The sequence below is a fragment of the Dendrobates tinctorius genome, unplaced genomic scaffold (assembly GCF_039654945.1).
Source record: "Dendrobates tinctorius isolate UK_male_01 unplaced genomic scaffold, ASM3965494v1 ptg000016l, whole genome shotgun sequence".
NCBI lineage: Eukaryota > Metazoa > Chordata > Amphibia > Anura > Dendrobatidae > Dendrobates > Dendrobates tinctorius.
Window position 1 is genome coordinate 2,777,248 of NW_027361684.1, and position 19,840 is coordinate 2,797,087.

Genomic DNA, 19,840 nt, shown 5'->3' on the forward strand with positions numbered 1-19,840 from the left:
AGGCATTGCTGTAATCCCTTATTAAAGGGTTTGTGTGAAAGGTCATGTACACTATAAAAAAAAAAAAAAGTAAAAAAGCGGATACATGAATGTGCTGAATTTTTACTGTTAGAGTAGTTTTGGATAGGATGTACGATTCTAAGGAGCGCAATCTTACACGCGGTATCAAGATGCTGTGGCTCCACAGTTCGGCCCCTGTGTATCATGATGTTCATTTTCACACTTTTTTCTTTCCTCTTTCATCAGGTTAGCTGTAATTTTGAACCACACTTAAGAGGAAATGTCTACGTCCAGTATCGAACGTACGTATTTCATTTTGTGCATTTGACATTTTTATTGCTTTCGGTCGCTCGGATTTCATATGAAGGATGTAGAAGCAGCCGGCAGAAATTTACTATAGTGTAGCGTTGCCACTAATGGAAAACTGTTCAGAAATGACAAACCTTTTACTAGTCTAATCGCTCTTCTACTGGGGATCAGGCCCTTGTGCTGTGTGACTGAGCAGAATTGATAGAAATGCTCAGTGGTTGATGTGTTTGTACGGATCTCTGTATATTACTGTTCATTGCTGTCTTTTCAAGGGAAGAAGAGTGCCTGCAGGCCTTTTCGCGGTTTAATGGTCGTTGGTACGCAGGCCGTCAGCTCCAGTGTGAATTTTCACCAGTCACCAAATGGAAATCGGCGATATGTGGTAAGCAGCATTTCTGACTTGGAGAATGGGATCAATTAACGTCCCTTCATCCCCCTCCTTCAGTGCAGAAGGATTACCATAACGGCTTCGGACATACACAAGGTCAAATTCCCCGTCGCCACCATCTTGATGCTCTTATGAAGTCTGCAAGTCTAAAGTAGGATCGAAGGTTTAAAGGGGTATTCATGTCTCCAGAATCCTATCCCAGTATGTAGTAGGTGTAATAAAAATATTGGCTAATACCTCCAATTAGAAACATAGTATAGTTCTTCTGATTCGCCTTCTCTTTCTTCATCTGCTGGCATTGCAGGGCCTTAGGTATCCATGGTTATGACTACTAGCAACTGGCTACTGTAACTAACTGTTACTCTATCAGTGGCCATAACCATGGATACCTAAAATACTGCAATGTCTGCACACGAAGAAAGACACAGCAAATCAGAAGAACTATACTACATTTATAATTGGAGGTATGCTTATCAGAACCCAGAGAATGACCGGAAACAAGGAATGTATCAATAAGCGAAATTTTATTTAAACATTTACAAAAAATAATAGATGCCTCATGTCAGACAGAAAAAGACGCAGCAAACTCTGGCAACCTTCTGTAGGTTATATATTGAGTTGCATTGAAACAAAGGGGTTAGATTAGTCATATGCACATTTAACCGATATGTACTAGGCAAAGTGTCTTCTAGTACTTGGTCAGAGGTGCATGTAGCCACAACCAAATAATCAAAAGATGATGTTTTGAGTAGATATCTAACCGTATACACATTCATATAAACACATGGCACTGGCGAAATCGTAATAAAGTGCCTCCATGCATATAAATATATAAAGCTATATTTGATGTTTTTGAATCGGAACAGTAAGGTGCAATGGACGCAACAACCTCAATAGCTCATGCCATCACATGTAGTATACTATCAATAGGCACATTTGCAGATTTAAAACCACATTGAATAAAGTGCACAATGAGTATTTTACCTGGGTTGCCAGTAAAGTGAAGGCAAGGGACTGCTGCTTCTCCCACCTCAACACGCGTTTTGTTTATTCTTCCGGGGGGCGTGCTTATTTATAATTGTAGGTATTAGCTAATATTATTACACCTACTACATATTGGGATAGGATCTTGGAGATGGGAATACCCCTTTTTAAGGTTAGAGTGTGGCTGTGTCTGTGAAGGCTCATCACTACCTCCTGAGCTATAATAGTGGATCACCCAGAGTGGGTTGGTGTTATGCACTGACACTTGGGGACCTGTGCAATAAATAGACTATATATACTCCAGGGTTACTATAATGCACTGATACTGAGGGATTTTTCCTTTAAAGGATTAGTACACTGGGAGTAGGAATGAATGCAGGCTCTGTGTTTTAGGCTAAGAGGAGGTATAGGAAACCTGCCATTATTGGTGTCAGTATAAATAGCGCAATTGATATGTATAATAGAGGGCCTTGGATTAATGCTGACAAAAATCCATTTATCCTTGTAATGGTGCCCTGGTGGAATTGAGAGGCCACCTATGAGGAATCCTTTAATCCAGATAGTCAGGCCACACAAAAACATTAATAAATAACATTTCCCTCATGTCTACTTTACATCAGCACCATTTGTAAAATGCTGTTTTATTTTTATTAGCATTTTGGAAGGTTTAAAACTGTAGCAGTAATTTTTTTTTTTTAACCCCTTCAAGCCTATTTTCACCTTCCCGACCAGGGCAATTTTTACAATTCTGACCATTGTGACTTTATGAGGTCATAACTCTGGAATGCTTCAACGGATCCCGGTGATTCTGAGATTTTCTCGTGACATATTGTACTTTATGATAGTGGCAAAATTTCTTTGATATGACTTGCGTTTATTTGTGAAAAAAAGAGGAAATTTGACAACAATTTTTAAGATTTCGCAATTTTCAAACTTTTAATTTTTATGCCCTTAAATCAGGGAGTCATATTGCGCAAAATAGTTAATAAATAACATTTCTCACATGTCTGCTTTACATCAGCACAATTTTGGAAACATAATTTTTTTTGTTGTTAGGAAGTGATAAAGGTTAAAAGTTGACCAGCAATTTCTCATTTTTGCAACAGAATTTGCAAAACCATTTTTTTAAGGACTACTTCACATTTGAAGTGAGTTTGGAGGATCAATATGACATAAAATACCCAAAAGTGACACCATTCTAAAAACAGCACCCCTCAAGGTGTTCAAAACCACATTCAAGAAGTTTATTAACCCTTCAGGTGCTTCATAGGAATTTTTAGAATGTGAAAGAAAAAAATAAACATTTACTTTTCTTTCACAAAAATTTTCAGTTAGTCCTAATTATTTTTACTTTTTCAAAGGTAACAGGAGAAAACGGACCATACATTTTGTTATGCAATTTCTCCTGAGCATGTCTAATATCCCATATGTGGGGGAAATCTACTGTTTTGGCGCACGGCAGTGCTCGGAAGGAAAGGAGCGCCATTTCACTTTTTGAATGTAAAATATGCTGGAAAAATTAGCGGTTGCCATGTCGCGTTTGAAGAGCCCCTGCCTAAACAGTGGAAACCCCCCACAAGTGACACCATTTTTGGAAACTAGACCCCTTATGGAACTTATCTAGATGTGTATTGAGCACCTTAAACCCACAGGTGCTTCACAGAAGTTTATAACGCCGTGGAAATAAGAAAATCTGTTTTTTCCCTACAGAAATCTTTTTTAGTTACAAATTTGGCATTTTCAGAAGGACAAAAAAAAGAAAATGGACCCCAAAGTTTGTTGTGCAATCTCTCCTGAGTTCACTGATAACCCCATATGTGGTCAAAAACTACTTTTGAGGCACAGTGCAAAGCTCAGAAAGGAAGAAGCGCCAGATTACAGCGCAGATTTTGCTGCACTTGTCTGAGGGTGCCATGTTACATTGGCAGAGCCCCTGAGGTGCCAGAACTGCTTAAGCCCCCATAAGTGACCCTATTTTACCAATTAAACCTCTCAATCTATGAGGTGCAGTGATTATATTGACACCACAGGTGTGTCACAGACTTTTATACCATTGGGCAGTGAAGAAAAATAATTCATATTTTTACCACCAAGTTTTACATTTTCACACTGGGAAATTTGGGGAATTTGTCCCACAATTTCTGCTGAATGCAGAAATACCCCATATGTGGCTGTACAGTACTACTTTACCATACGGAGTTATTCGGGAGGGATGGAGCGCTATTTGCTTTCTGGAGCACAGATTTTCCTAGACTCGTTTGCGGTTTCTATATAAGGAGCCCCTAAATGCTAGAAAAGCAGAATCCCCCCTCGAGACCCCATTTTGGAAATTATAACCCTTTGGGAATTTGTTTACAGATGTAGTGACGATTTTGACTCCATGGGTGTATTCCAGAAACAAGTAGTGGATGTTGCTGAGTGAAAATTGCAAACTGCCATTGTAGTGACCAGTGCTTTATGTCCAGCTCATGCGTCTGGAGGCATGCACCCGTAAGATTGGCGGGCTCTCGTCACTACAGAAATGCCAAACATGTGGGCGCTAAGTGTGGTTTAGACGCACCGCGGGTCAGAAGGGAAGGGGGGGCATTTGGATTTGGGAGTGGAGAATTTGTTGAATTTCTTTTGGCGGGTGAGGAGCCATTTAACTTTTCCAGAGCTCTTGCACTAGCAGTAACGTGGAAGCCCCCTATATTTCCTTTAACAGATTATGGACCTGTGTTGGGGCTTGCTTTTTTTTGTGGATTGAGTTGAAGCTTTTATTTGGAACATTTTACATAACATTTGGGATCACATTTATCCGGTGCTCTACGCTGAGCACTTACTTTGGGGCTTCTATCTAAATCTCCAAGTGGTGTGACAGATGAAACTCTCTAGGGATCCATTCACTATAATGAGGCAGCAGATTTACTCTGGACTCCGTCTGGCCTCTGTTCAGTGATGTCCTTTTCAGAAGTGCACAAAACTGTGGCCGACTGCACTTTTATGCAATCCTAAAAAGACAGACACTGCCTTATCACAGGTCAGACGGGATCTACAGTGCCTCCTTCTGCCTCATTATAGGGAATTTTCTGCCTGTGGCTCTGTCTGAATCACGTATTTCAGAGATTTACATGGAAATCCCGATGTAAGCGCTCAGCGTGGAGCTCAGGATAAATGTGCACCAAGCCTTACTACGATCTTTGGTAGGCAGAATGAAGAAATCAACAGCAGGTGATGAATTGGTTTTACGTATTTTTGACGCTGTCCCTCATGCGGTATAAGTGATTAGGCGACTTTATTCTTTGGGTCGGTGCAATTACAGCGATAGCAGATTTATGGCGGGTTTTTATGTTTGGCTGCTGTCACACGCTAAAACACGCTTTTTATTGCGAAAACTAGTTTTTGCATCACCACATTTTGAGAGCTATAATTTTTTTTTCATATTTCAGCCGACAGAGTCATGTTATGGCGTGTTTTTTTGTGGGACGAGCTGACGTTTCTATTGGTACCATTTTCGGGCACATGACATTTTTTGATTGCTTTCTATTCTGATTTTTGGGAAACAGAATGAACAAAAACCCGTAATTCAGGAATTGTGCTTTTTTTTTTTTTTTTTTTTTAATACCGTTCCATGTGTGGCAAAATTGATTACAGCTTTATTCTTCGGGTCAGTACGATTACAGCGATACCTCATTTAAATTTTTTTTTTGTTTTGGCGCTTTTACACAATAAAAACTATTTTATAGAAAAAAATAATTATTTTTGCATCGCTTTATTCTGAGAGCTTTAACTTTTTTATTTTTCTGCTGATGGAGCCGTATGGCTGTTTGTTGTTTGCGGGACAAGATGACGTTTTCTTCGGTACAATTTTTATTTACATCCATCTTTTTGATCACGTTTTATTGCACTTTTTGTTTGGCGGTATGATTATAAAGCATTGTTTTTTGCCTTGTTTTTATTTACCTTTTTACGGTGTTCACTGAATTGGTTATCTAGTGGGAGAATTTTAAAGGCCGGGTCGTTACGGACGCAGCGATACCAAATATGTGTACTTTTATTGTTTTTTTTTTTTTATTTACATAAATGTATTTATTGGAAAAGTATTTATTTTTTTCTTTGTGGGGATTTTTAAAAAATATTTTTAATCTTTGTAATTTTTTTTCTTTCTTTTTTTTTTTTAACTTTCTTACATTGCCCCAGGATGGGACATCACTTTATTATGTCAGATCGCTGATCTGACACTCTGCACTGCAGAGTATCAGATCAGCGATCTGACAGGCAGAGGCTCTCAGCAGGCGCTCACAAGCTACCTTTTCTGCAGGACCCGGAAGGACCTCGTGGCCATATTGGGTCTGGGAGTCTCCATCGAGACCATCAGGACGAGATCGCATTGTGATGTCCTGATGGAATCTTACAGGGAGCCCCCTCCCTGCGCGATGCTCCTCTGTCTATGCCACTGTTACTACTGGCAGCGGCATCAAAGAGGTGAAATGCCTGCGATTGGTGCTAGCATCGATCATGGGCAGAGGTCTCAAACACGTGGGCCGCATGCGGCCCCTGAGGCAGTTATCTGCGGCCCGTGGTCCACCACATGTCTCACTCCCTGAGGCAGGGGGAAGGGCGCTCATTCAGGAGCGCGCTATGGCTTGTTCTGTGTGCACACACTGCACAGGACCTGGGATGAGGTCACATGAGGGGGAGGAGTCAGGGGGTCACATGATCAGGGGCCTCAGTATATGCAGGACAGACGCTGCTGTCTGCTGGTTGTCATGGTGCTGGTTGAAGGTAAGGTTATGTGTGGGGTGGGTCAGGAGGGGTTTACAGGGTGGATGTAGCAGAGCGGTGTGTGTACAAGGTGAGCAGAGCTGTGTGTGTATGAGCTGTATGGAGCAGAGCCGCGGGTGTACGGAGCAGAGTCGCAGGTGTACGTAGCGGAGCCGCGGGTGTACGAGGTGTACAGAGCGGAGTCGCAGGTGTACGGAGCGGAGCCGCGGGTGTACGAGGTGTATTAAGTTTGAAAGGAATGCGGCCCACTTACTCTGCCGAGTTTGAGACCCCTGATCATGGGCATTGCTGCGGGGTGTCAGCTGTCACATACAGTTGACACCCACACCCAATTGCCGTGGTGCTCAGCGTGAAGCAGAGCAGTACTAGTACGGCGCATGTCGGGAAGGGGTTAAGGAAATTTACAAAACTTAATTTTTTAGGGACCTGTTCAGTTTTAACGTGACTTTGGGAGTCCTATGTATAGGAAACCCCCAAAGTGATACCATTTAAAAAACCACACCCCTCAACGTATTCAAAAGAGATTTCAAGTAGTTCATAAATCCTTCAGGTGCTTTTCAGGAATTAATGCAAAGTGGCATGACGGGAATGAAAAAGTTTATTTTTATCACCTAAATTTTGATAACTTCTTAACAGGTCACTACACTGTGTTCCAAATTATTATGCAAAACATATTTCCTCATATTTTCTCTAAATTACCTATATGAATTGCAGTCATTGTTATTTTCCAGTCATCTACTATTCTAGTATAATTGCAATGTTTTTGAACAAACTGCCTATGAAAACAGTATATTTTTAACAATAAGAAACACTCAAAATGCATGTTCCAAATTATTATGCACAGCAGAGTTTTCAACCTTTTTATTATTTTGAACAAAAAAATGGTCAATTGTGAAATGATAAGCATTATCAGCTTATTACAAAATGAAATCAAACCGTTTTCAAGTCCAAACTTAATTCTAGGTGATGTTACATTTGCACATAGGACCCCTTGTTCGAAAGAAGCTTCTGAACTCTCTCGTCCATTGAATTTGTCAGTTTTTGGATGGTTTGTGCTTCAATTGTTTTGCATGTGGACAGAATACCCTCCCAGAGCTGTTGCTTAGATGTGAACTGCCTCCCGCCATCATAGACACTCCTTTTGATGATGCTCCAGAGGTTCTCACTGGGGTTGAGGTCAGGGGAAGATGGTGGCCACACCATAAGTTTGTCCTCTTTTATGCCCATAGCAGCCAGAGATGCAGATGTGTTATTTGCAGGATGAGACGGTGCATTATCAAGCATGAAAATGATCTTGCTGCGGAAAGCACGGTTCTTCCTCTTGAACCATGGCAGGAAGTGCTGTTTTAGAAACTCCACATAGATTATGGAGTTCAACTTTACCCCTTCAGGGATCCTAAAGGGGCCGACAATCTCTCTCCCCATGATTCCAGTCCAAAACATTACTCCACCTCCTCCTTGTTGGCGCCTTAGCCGTGTTTTCATGGGGTGTCCATCAACCAGCCATCCTCCACTCCATCCATCTGGACCATCGAGCGTTGCACGGCACTCATCGGTGAACAAAACAGTTTGGAAGTCAGTCTTCATGTCTCGTTTGGCCCACTGGAGCCGTTTCTGCTTGTGTGCAGTGGATAGAGGTGGTCGACAGGATGGCTTACGCACAGCTGCAAACCTCTGAAGGACCCTGCATCTTGTTGTTCGGGGAACGTTGGAGGCACCAGCAGCTTCAAAAACTTGTTTGCTGCTATGACAAGGCATTTTTGCAGCTGCTCTTTTAACCTGACGCAATTGCCTGTTGGAAAGAGTCCTCAATTTTTCCTTATCAGCACGCACATGTGTGTGCTGGGAATCAGCTACATACTTCTTGATTGTGCGATGATCACGATGAAGTGTCTTGGCAATGTTGATTGTGGTCATGCCTTGACCTAAATACTCCACAATTTGTTGCTTCTCAGCAGCCGACACACCCTTTTTCTTTCCCATTTTGGCAAAAATTGTAGGCTGCTTAATAATGTGGAACAGCCTTCTTAAGTAGTCTTGCCTTTATTTGGACACACCTGCCAAACTAATTTGCACAGGTATCTGCAATTGCTTTCAGTGATATAAAGAGCCCTGACACACATCACCATCAATGAGTTTAAATGACAAACAAAAAAATTCTAACCTTATCACTCCTAAACTCTTTTTGCATAATAATTTTGAACACAGTTTATACCAGGCAAACGCCAATGCTGTTATTTGGCCATGAATTGCTATGGCAAACCTCAGGAACGCACCATCAAGATCTCAGGGTGCCGATGGGGTTAAAGAGGGAGCCCCCAAACTCTGACCATCTAGATGCTGTAGCCACTATTGACAGCAGCATTTAAGGGGTTAAATGATCATAGTCGCTGCCAGTCCCGATTGTGGCTGCTGCAGCAAGTTGTCAGCTAAAGTGTACAGCCAAGAGCTGCTGGATTGTCAGCCGTCAGGGGACGCTAGTCTCTCATATTGCAGGTCAGAAAAAAAACGTATTGGTGGTCACTAAGGTGTTAAAGCATTTATTTACATAGTATGGCGCCACCTGGTGTTCAGTGTTTGGCAGTGTATCATCACACAGGCTCATTCGCCCCTTCCTCTCTGCAGTCAGGTATCTGCATAGTGGCCCACAGTAATTGGCTACACAGGGCAGCAGTGGGCCCGGCAGTGTGGGGGGTGACAGAGCAGGTGTGACTTGCACCATTCAGCCACTTTGGTAGCCATGTACATTGATATCTTAAAACATATTACAGCGCTGCTTCTGTAACACATGCTGCACATGGGCTACTTGGGAATATCCCCACGCAAGTGCTTTGCTGCTGGATGCCAGACCAGATAACTTATTTTGATCCATTTTCAGACATGTCATACCAGGGAGTTATTAATATATATTTTTTTCTCCATAGGATTATTCGAAAGGCAAAAATGTCCCCGCGGCAAACATTGCAATTTCCTGCATGTCTTCCAGAATCCAAATAATGAATTCTGGCAGGCCACCAGGGACATAAACGTGTCACCAGATTGGAGAAACCCAAGTGAGAGGAGGGATCGGTCCAGTCGGTATGAATATTATGGGGTATCTAAGAGGTACCGCAGCCCCGACTCCAGGAGGAACGGAGACTCCAGGAGTAGAAAAAAGAGCCACCACAAAAGCAAGAAGAAACATCGCTCTCACCGGTCGAGAAGCCGTAAAAGATCACACAAGAGTAAAAAGAAACGCAAGCGTAAAAGTCACAGCCGTAGTTCTTCTAGGTCCAGAAGCAGAAGCAAGAGTTCATCCAGGTCAAAAAGTCGTAGCAGAAAGAGCAGAAGCCGTTCAAGGTCCAGAAGCCGTTCAAGGTCCAGAAGCCGTTCAAGGTCCAGAAGCCGTTCTAGGTCCAGAAGCCGTTCTAGGTCCAGAAGCCGTTCTAGGTCCAGAAGCCGTTCTAGGTCCAGAAGCCGTTCTAGGTCCAGAAACCGTTCTAGGTCCAGAAACCGTTCTAGGTCCAGAAACCGTTCTAGGTCCAGAAACCGTTCTAGGTCCAGAAACCGTTCTAGGTCCAGAAACCGTTCAAGGTCCAGAAGCCATGGTAGCAGACGGTCAAAGAGCAGAGAGCGGAGCCCACAAAGTCCCAGTATGCAGAAGTGAAGACCTCACCAGGTATGTGACGTATGTGCATTTCACTTGAAAACATTTAGGAACCAAAATATCCTTCAGTCAAAGCCTATCCTCTGAAACTCTTGCCCAGTACTGGTATGGCCTTGTACAGGCTCTGAGAGAAGCAATGGCACAATATGGCACCCATACTAATCTATGGGCCAATACAGTTTTGGCTTGATTCTGGTTTATACCACGCAGACTGAGGCCAGAAGATCTGAGTAAGAGGTTTGGATGTAGTCCCTTGTATAGTCTTTAATCAGTAGGCAAAGGGAAAAAAAAACAATTAAAATGTACGTAGGGTGGGTAAGTACTGATAATAGAAGACAGATGTACTTAACTTAAAGGGAACCTGTCAGCAGGATTGTGCACAGTAACCTACACACAGTGTCAGGTCGGCGCCGTTATACTGAATAGAATGATTTCTGCGTTAATTAAATCCTACTTTTTTATTCTGTATTTTCAGTTTTGAGTTAATGAGATTCTCGTGCCCTAAGGCGGGCCTGTGGGTGGTCTTCATGTGGTGCGCTGATTAGGTATTCATAATGCAGCCTGCTGACAGGTCCCTGATCCCTTACTGACCTGCCCCCTAGTTTGCATAATGAATGCCTGTACATTCTGAAGGAAAAAAAACGCTTCTGCAGGCAGCGCCATCTTGGAGCAGGAAATTTTTGTTTTTTTCTTATCCAGCAAGATGGCGCCGCCGGCACCTGTGCAATAGCAGCTATTGGATCTCTATACACACCGATAGCTGCTACTGTGCAGGTCCGGTGGGTGTCATTTTCAAATTGATTTTTTACTTGCTCAATAACATCAAAAATAGTTATTAATTTAACACTAGCCATGCGATTTTGCTGCAGCGCAGGTGTCACGGCCGCCACCTGCCTGCAGCAGAAGCGTTTCTTTTTTCTTCGGATTGTACAGGTATTCATTATGTAATCTAGTGGGCCAGTCACTGAGGGATCAGTCTGCATTATGAATATCTAATCAGAGCACCACATAAAGACCTCCCACAGGCCCGACTTAGGGCACGAGAATCTCATTAACTACAAACTGAAAATAAAGATTAAAAAAGAACCGCAAGACGGATTTCATCACCCAGGTATCATTTTAATCTGTATACTGGCGCCGACCCGACACTGTCTGTAGGTTACTGAGCACAATCCGGCTGACAGGTTCCCTTTAAGTGTTCATCTTAAATGATTGTGACGACAACTCCGTTAACAGTAAAAAATCTGTAAGCACAATGAAGCCTCTGCCTTCCATCCATGGCGGAGTTAGTCACAAAACAGCGCCAAGTGGCAAAAATAATACATCCAAGCATAGGTTGGGTCATTCTCAACCAAACTTCAAGACAGGCCTGGGACAAGGTGAATAAAAAAACTTCATCAAAATCTCTATCGTTACACAACGCGTATCTGGGCTCAAGAGCCCCTCTTTCAAGTGGTAGAGATATGGACATAAAAAGCTGTCTGTTATTTATATAAAGACACAGGGCAGCACGGTGGCTCAGTGGTTAGCGCTGCAGCCTTGCAGCGCTGGGGTCCTGGGTTCGAATCCCACCAAGGACAACATCTGCAAGGAGTTTGTATGTTCTCCCCGTGTTTGCGTGGGTTTCCTCCGGGCACTCCGGTTTCCTCCCACACTCCAAAGACATACTGATAGGGAATTTAGATTGTGAGCCCCATCGGGGACAGTGATGAAATGTGTGCAAACTGTAAAGCGCTGCGGAATATGTTAGCGCTATATAAAAATAAAGATTATTATTATTATTAAGACACAGACACCAAGGACGTAGATACAGAAGACATTCCCATAATGCATTAATTGGATCAAACCATCACTTAAATTACAAAAACGGCTGAGCTACATTGTCCCATTACCTCACAGCAATGTCACTCTGATCCCATGCTGTCCCATTACCTTACAGCAATGTCACTCTGATCCCATGCTGTCCCATTACCTCACAGCAATGTCACTCTGATCCCATGCTGTCCCATTACCTCACAGCAATGTCACTCTGATCCCATGCTGTCACATTACCTCACAGCAATGTCACACTGATCCCATGCTGTCCCATTACCTCACAGTAATGTCACTCTGATCGCATGCTGTCCCATTACCTCACAGTAATGTCACTCTGATTCCATGCTGTCACATTACCTCACAGCAATGACGCTCTGATCCCATACTGTCCCATTACCTCACAGTAATGTCACTCTGATCGCATGCTGTCCCATTACCTCACAGTAATGTCACTCTGATCGCATGCTGTCCCATTACCTCACAGCAATGTCACTCTGATCCCATGCTGTCCCATTACCTTACAGCAATGTCACTCTGATCCCATGCTGTCACATTACCTCACAGCAATGTCACTCTGATGCCATACTATCACATTACCTCACAGCAATGTCACTCTGATCCCATGCTGTCTCATTACCTCACAGCAATGTCACTCTGATCCCATGCTGTCCCATTACCTTACAGCAATGTCACTCTGATCCCATGCTGTCACATTACCTCACAGCAATGTCACTCTGATCCCATGCTGTCACATTACCTCACAGCAATGTCACTCTGATCCCATGCTGTCCCATTACCTTACAGCAATGTCACTCTGATCCCATGCTGTCACATTACCTCACAGCAATGTCACTCTGATGCCATACTATCACATTACCTCACAGCAATGTCACTCTGATCCCATGCTGTCTTATTACCTCACAGCAATGTCACTCTGATCCCATGCTGTCCCATTACCTTACAGCAATGTCACTCTGATCCCATGCTGTCACATTACCTCACAGCAATGTCACTCTGATGCCATACTGTCACATTACCTCACAGCAATGTCACTCTGATCCCATGCTGTCCCATTACCTTACAGCAATGTCACTCTGATCCCATGCTGTCACATTACCTCACAGCAATGTCACTCTGATCCCATGCTGTCCCATTACCTTACAGCAATGTCACTCTGATCCCATGCTGTCACATTACCTCACAGCAATGTCACTCTGATCCCATGCTGTCCCATTACCTTACAGCAATGTCACTCTGATCCCATGCTGTCACATTACCTCACAGCAATGTCACTCTGATCCCATGCTGTCCCATTACCTTACAGCAATGTCACTCTGATCCCATACTATCACATTACCTCACAGCAATGTCACTCTGATCCCATGCTGTCCCATTACCTTACAGCAATGTCACTCTGATCCCATGCTGTCACATTACCTCACAGCAATGTCACTCTGATCCCATGCTGTCCCATTACCTTACAGCAATGTCACTCTGATCCCATGCTGTCACATTACCTCACAGCAATGTCACTCTGATGCCATACTATCACATTACCTCACAGCAATGTCACTCTGATCCCATGCTGTCTTATTACCTCACAGTAATGTCACTCTGATCCCATACTATTACATTACCTCACAGCAATGTCACTCTGATCCCATGTTGTCCCATTACCTCATAGCAATGTCACTCTGATCCCATACTGTCCCATTACCTCACAGCAATGTCACTCTGATCCCATGCTGTCACATTACCTCACAGCAATGTCACTCTGATCCCATGCTGTCCCATTACCTCACAGTAATGTCACTCTGATCCCATGCTGTCCCATTACCTCACAGCAATGTCACTCTGATCCCATGCTGTTACATTACCTCACAGTAATGTCACTCTGATCCCATGCTGTCCCATTACCTCACAGCAATGTCACTCTGATCCCATGCTGTCTCATTACCTCACAGCAATGTCACTCTGATCCCATACTATCACATTACCTCACAGCAATGTCACTCTGATCCCATGCTGTCCCATTACCTCACAGTAATGTCACTCTGATCCCATGCTGTCCCATTACCTCACAGCAATGTCACTCTGATCCCATGCTGTCCCATTACCTCACAGCAATGTCGCTCTGATCCCATGCTGTTACATTACCTCACAGCAATGTCACTCTGATCCCATGCTGTCCCATTACCTCACAGCAATGTCGCTCTGATCCCATACTGTCACATTACCTCACAGCAATGTCACTCTGATCCCATGCTGTTACATTACCTCACAGTAATGTCACTCTGATCCCATGCTGTCCCATTACCTCACAGCAATGTCACTCTGATCCCATGCTGTCCCATTACCTCACAGCAATGTCACTCTGATCCCATACTATCACATTACCTCACAGCAATGTCACTCTGATCCCATGCTGTCCCATTACCTCACAGTAATGTCACTCTGATCCCATGCTGTCCCATTACCTCACAGCAATGTCACTCTGATCCCATGCTGTCTCATTACCTCACAGTAATGTCACTCTGATCCCATACTATCACATTACCTCACAGCAATGTCACTCTGATCCCATACTATCACATTACCTCACAGCAATGTCACTCTGATCCCATGCTGTCCCATTACCTCACAGTAATGTCACTCTGATCCCATACTGTCACATTACCTCACAGCAATGTCACTCTGATCCCATGCTGTCACATTACCTCACAGCAATGTCACTCTGATCCCATGCTGTCACATTACCTCACAGCAATGTCACTCTGATCCCATGCTGTTACATTACCTCACAGCAATGTCACTCTGATCCCATGCTGTCCCATTACCTCACAGTAATGTCACTCTGATGCCATGCTGTCCCATTACCTCACAGCAATGTCACTCTGATCCCATACTATCACATTACCTCACAGCAATGTCACTCTGATCCCATGCTGTCCCATTACCTCACAGTAATGTCACTCTGATCCCATACTGTCACATTACCTCACAGCAATGTCACTCTGATCCCATGCTGTCACATTACCTCACAGCAATGTCACTCTGATCCCATGCTGTCTCATTACCTCACAGCAATGTCACTCTGATCCCATACTATCACATTACCTCACAGCAATGACGCTCTGATCCCATGCTGTCACATTACCTCACAGCAATGTCACTCTGATCCCATGCTGTCCCATTACCTCACAGTAATGTCACTCTGATCCCATACTATCACATTACCTCACAGCAATGTCACTCTGATCCCATACTATCACATTACCTCACAGCAATGTCACTCTGATGCCATACTGTCCCATTACCTCACAGCAATGTCACTCTGATGCCATACTGTCCCATTACCTCACAGCAATGTCACTCTGATCCCATACTATCACATTACCTCACAGCAATGTCACTCTGATGCCATGCTGTCCCATTACCTCACAGTAATGTCACTCTGATCCCATGCTGTCCCATTACCTCACAGCAATGTCACTCTGATCCCATGCTGTTACATTACCTCACAGCAATGTCACTCTGATCCCATGCTGTCCCATTACCTCACAGCAATGTCACTCTGATCCCATGCTGTCCCATTACCTCACAGCAATGTCACTCTGATGCCATACTGTCACATTACCTCACAGCAATGTCACTCTGATCCCATGCTGTTACATTACCTCACAGTAATGTCACTCTGATCCCATACTGTCCCATTACCTCACAGTAATGTCACTCTGATCCCATGCTGTCCCATTACCTCACAGTAATGTCACTCTGATCCCATACTATTACATTACCTCACAGCAATGTCACTCTGATCCCATGCTGTCCCATTACCTCACAGCAATGTCACTCTGATCCCATGCTGTCTCATTACCTCACAGCAATGTCACTCTGATCCCATACTATCACATTACCTCACAGCAATGTCACTCTGATCCTATGCTGTCTCATTACCTCACAGCAATGTCACTCTGATCCCATACTATCACATTACCTCACAGCAATGTCACTCTGATCCTATGCTGTCTCATTACCTCACAGCAATGTCACTCTGATCCCATGCTGTCTCATTACCTCACAGCAATGTCACTCTGATCCCATACTATCACATTACCTCACAGCAATGTCACTCTGATCCTATGCTGTCTCATTACCTCACAGCAATGTCACTCTGATCCCATACTATCACATTACCTCACAGCAATGACGCTCTGATCCCATGCTGTCACATTACCTCACAGCAATGTCACTCTGATCCCATGTTGTCCCATTACCTCACAGTAAAGTCACTCTGATCCCATAATATCACATTACCTCACAGCAATGTCACTCTGATCCCATGCTGTCTCATTACCTCACAGCAATGTCACTCTGATCCCATACTATCACATTACCTCACAGCAATGTCACTCTGATCCCATACTATCACATTACCTCACAGCAATGTCACTCTGATGCCATGATGTCCCATTACCTCACAGTAATGTCACTCTGATCCCATGCTGTCCCATTACCTCACAGCAATGTCACTCTGATCCCATGCTGTTACATTACCTCACAGCAATGTCACTCTGATCCCATGCTGTCCCATTACCTCACAGCAATGTCACTCTGATACCATACTGTCACATTGCTGTGAGGTAATGTCACTCTGATCCCATGCTGTTACATTACCTCACAGTAATGTCACTCTGATCCCATACTGTCCCATTACCTCACAGTAATGTCACTCTGATCCCATGCTGTCCCATTACCTCACAGTAATGTCACTCTGATCCCATACTATTACATTACCTCACAGCAATGTCACTCTGATCCCATGCTGTCCCATTACCTCACAGCAATGTCACTCTGATCCCATACTGTCCCATTACCTCACAGCAATGTCACTCTGATCCCATGCTGTCTCATTACCTCACAGCAATGTCACTCTGATCCCATACTATCACATTACCTCACAGCAATGTCACTCTGATCCCATGCTGTCTCATTACCTCACAGCAATGTCACTCTGATCCCATACTATCACATTACCTCACAGCAATGACGCTCTGATCCCATGCTGTCCCATTACCTCACAGCAATGTCACTCTGATCCCATACTATCACATTACCTCACAGCAATGTCACTCTGATCCCATGCTGTCTCATTACCTCACAGCAATGTCACTCTGATCCCATACTATCACATTACCTCACAGCAATGTCACTCTGATCCCATGCTGTCTCATTACCTCACAGCAATGTCACTCTGATCCCATGCTGTCCCATTACCTCACAGTAATGTCACTCTGATCCCATACTATAACATTACCTCACAGCAATGTCACTCTGATCCCATACTATCACATTACCTCACAGTAATGTCACTCTGATCCCATGCTGTCCCATTACCTCACAGTAATGTCACTCTGATGCCATGCTGTCCCATTACCTCACAGCAATGTCACTCTGATGCCATGCTGTCACATTACCTCACAGCAATGTCACTCTGATCCCATGCTGTCACATAACCTCACAGCAATGTCACTCTGATCCCATACTATCACATTACCTCACAGCAATGTCACTCTGATCCCATGCTGTCCCATTACCTCACAATAATGTCACTCTGATCCCATACTGTCACATTACCTCACAGCAATGTCACTCTGATCCCATGCTGTCACATTACCTCACAGCAATGTCACTCTGATCCCATGCTGTCACATTACCTCACAGCAATGTCACTCTGATCCCATGCTGTTACATTACCTCACAGCAATGTCACTCTGATCCCATGCTGTCCCATTACCTCACAGCAATGTCGCTCTGATCCCATACTATCACATTACCTCACAGTAATGTCACTCTGATCCCATACTGTCCCATTACCTCACAGTAATGTCACTCTGATCCCATGCTGTCCCATTACCTCACAGTAATGTCACTCTGATCCCATGCTGTCCCATTACCTCACAGCAATGTCACTCTGATCCCATGCTGTCCCATTACCTCACAGCAATGTCACTCTGATCCCATGCTGTCCCATTACCTCACAGCAATGTCACTCTGATCCCATGCTGTCCCATTACCTCACAGCAATGTCACTCTGATGCCATACTGTCACATTACCTCACAGCAATGTCACTCTGATCCCATGCTGTTACATTACCTCACAGTAATGTCACTCTGATCCCATACTGTCCCATTACCTCACAGTAATGTCACTCTGATCCCATGCTGTCCCATTACCTCACAGTAATGTCACTCTGATCACATGCTGTCCCATTACCTCACAGTAATGTCACTCTGATGCTATACTGTCACATTACCTCACAGCAATGTCACTCTGATCCCATGCTGTTACATTACCTCACAGTAATGTCACTCTGATCCCATACTGTCCCATTACCTCACAGTAATGTCACTCTGATCCCATGCTGTCCCATTACCTCACAGTAATGTCACTCTGATCCCATACTGTCACATTACCTCACAGCAATGTCACTCTGATGCCATGCTGTCACATTACCTCACAGTAATGTCACTCTGATCCCATGCTGTTACATTACCTCACAGCAATGTCACTCTGATCCCATGCTGTCTCATTACCTCACAGCAATGTCACTCTGATGCCATGCTGTCTCATTACCTCACAGCAATGTCACTCTGATCCCATACTATCACATTACCTCACAGCAATGACGCTCTGATCCCATGCTGTCACATTACCTCACAGTAATGTCACTCTGATCCCATACTATTACATTACCTCACAGCAATGTCACTCTGATCCCATGTTGTCCCATTACCTCATAGCAATGTCACTCTGATCCCATACTGTCCCATTACCTCACAGCAATGTCACTCTGATCCCATGCTGTCACATTACCTCACAGCAATGTCACTCTGATGCCATACTGTCCCATTACCTCACAGCAATGTCACTCTGATCCCATGCTGTCCCATTACCTTACAGCAATGTCACTCTGATCCCATGCTGTCACATTACCTCACAGCAATGTCACTCTGATGCCATACTATCACATTACCTCACAGCAATGTCACTCTGATCCCATGCTGTCTTATTACCTCACAGCAATGTCACTCTGATCCCATACTGTCCCATTACCTCACAGCAATGTCACTCTGATGCCATACTGTCACATTACCTCACAGCAATGTCACTCTGATCCCATGCTGTCACATTACCTCACAGCAATTTCACTCTGATCCCATGCTGTCACATTACCTCACAGCAATGTCACTCTGATGCCATGCTGTCCCATTACCTCACAGCAATGTCACTCTGATGCCATACTGTCACATTACCTCACAGCAATGTCACTCTGATGCCATACTGTCACATTACCTCACAGCAATGTCACTCTGATCCCATGCTGTCACATTACCTCACAGCAATTTCACTCTGATCCCATGCTGTCACATTACCTCACAGCAATGTCACTCTGATGCCATGCTGTCCCATTACCTCACAGCAATGTCACTCTGATGCCATACTGTCACATTACCTCACAGCAATGTCACTCTGATCCCATGCTGTCTCATTACCTCACAGCAATGTCACTCTGATCCCATGCTGTCTCATTACCTCACAGCAATGTCACTCTGATCCCATGCTGTCACATAACCTCACAACAATGTCACTCTGATCCCATACTATCACATTACCTCACAGCAATGTCACTCTGATCCCATACTATCACATTACCTCACAGTAATGTCACTCTGATCCCATGCTGTTACATTACCTCACAGCAATGTCACTCTGATCCCATGCTGTCCCATTACCTCACAGCAATGTCGCTCTGATCCCATACTGTCACATTACCTCACAGCAATGTCACTCTGATCCCATGCTGTTACATTACCTCACAGTAATGTCACTCTGATCCCATGCTGTCCCATTACCTCACAGCAATGTCACT

At 44.0% G+C, this 19,840-nt stretch overlaps 1 protein-coding gene across 3 annotated transcripts in view; it reads left to right on the forward strand.

Moving 5' to 3' along the window:
* The window catches only part of ZRSR2 (zinc finger CCCH-type, RNA binding motif and serine/arginine rich 2), a 143,795-nt gene that overhangs the window by 107,979 nt on the left and 15,976 nt on the right, over positions 1–19,840 (forward strand). For all 3 annotated transcript variants that reach the window (XM_073565261.1, XM_073565262.1, XM_073565263.1), the window contains 3 exons: positions 247–302; positions 582–691; positions 9,370–10,103. In XM_073565261.1, the coding sequence (XP_073421362.1) occupies positions 247–302; positions 582–691; positions 9,370–10,091 (888 nt within the window). In that variant the 3' untranslated portion in view covers positions 10,092–10,103. The remainder of the gene's footprint in view (positions 1–246; positions 303–581; positions 692–9,369; positions 10,104–19,840) is intronic.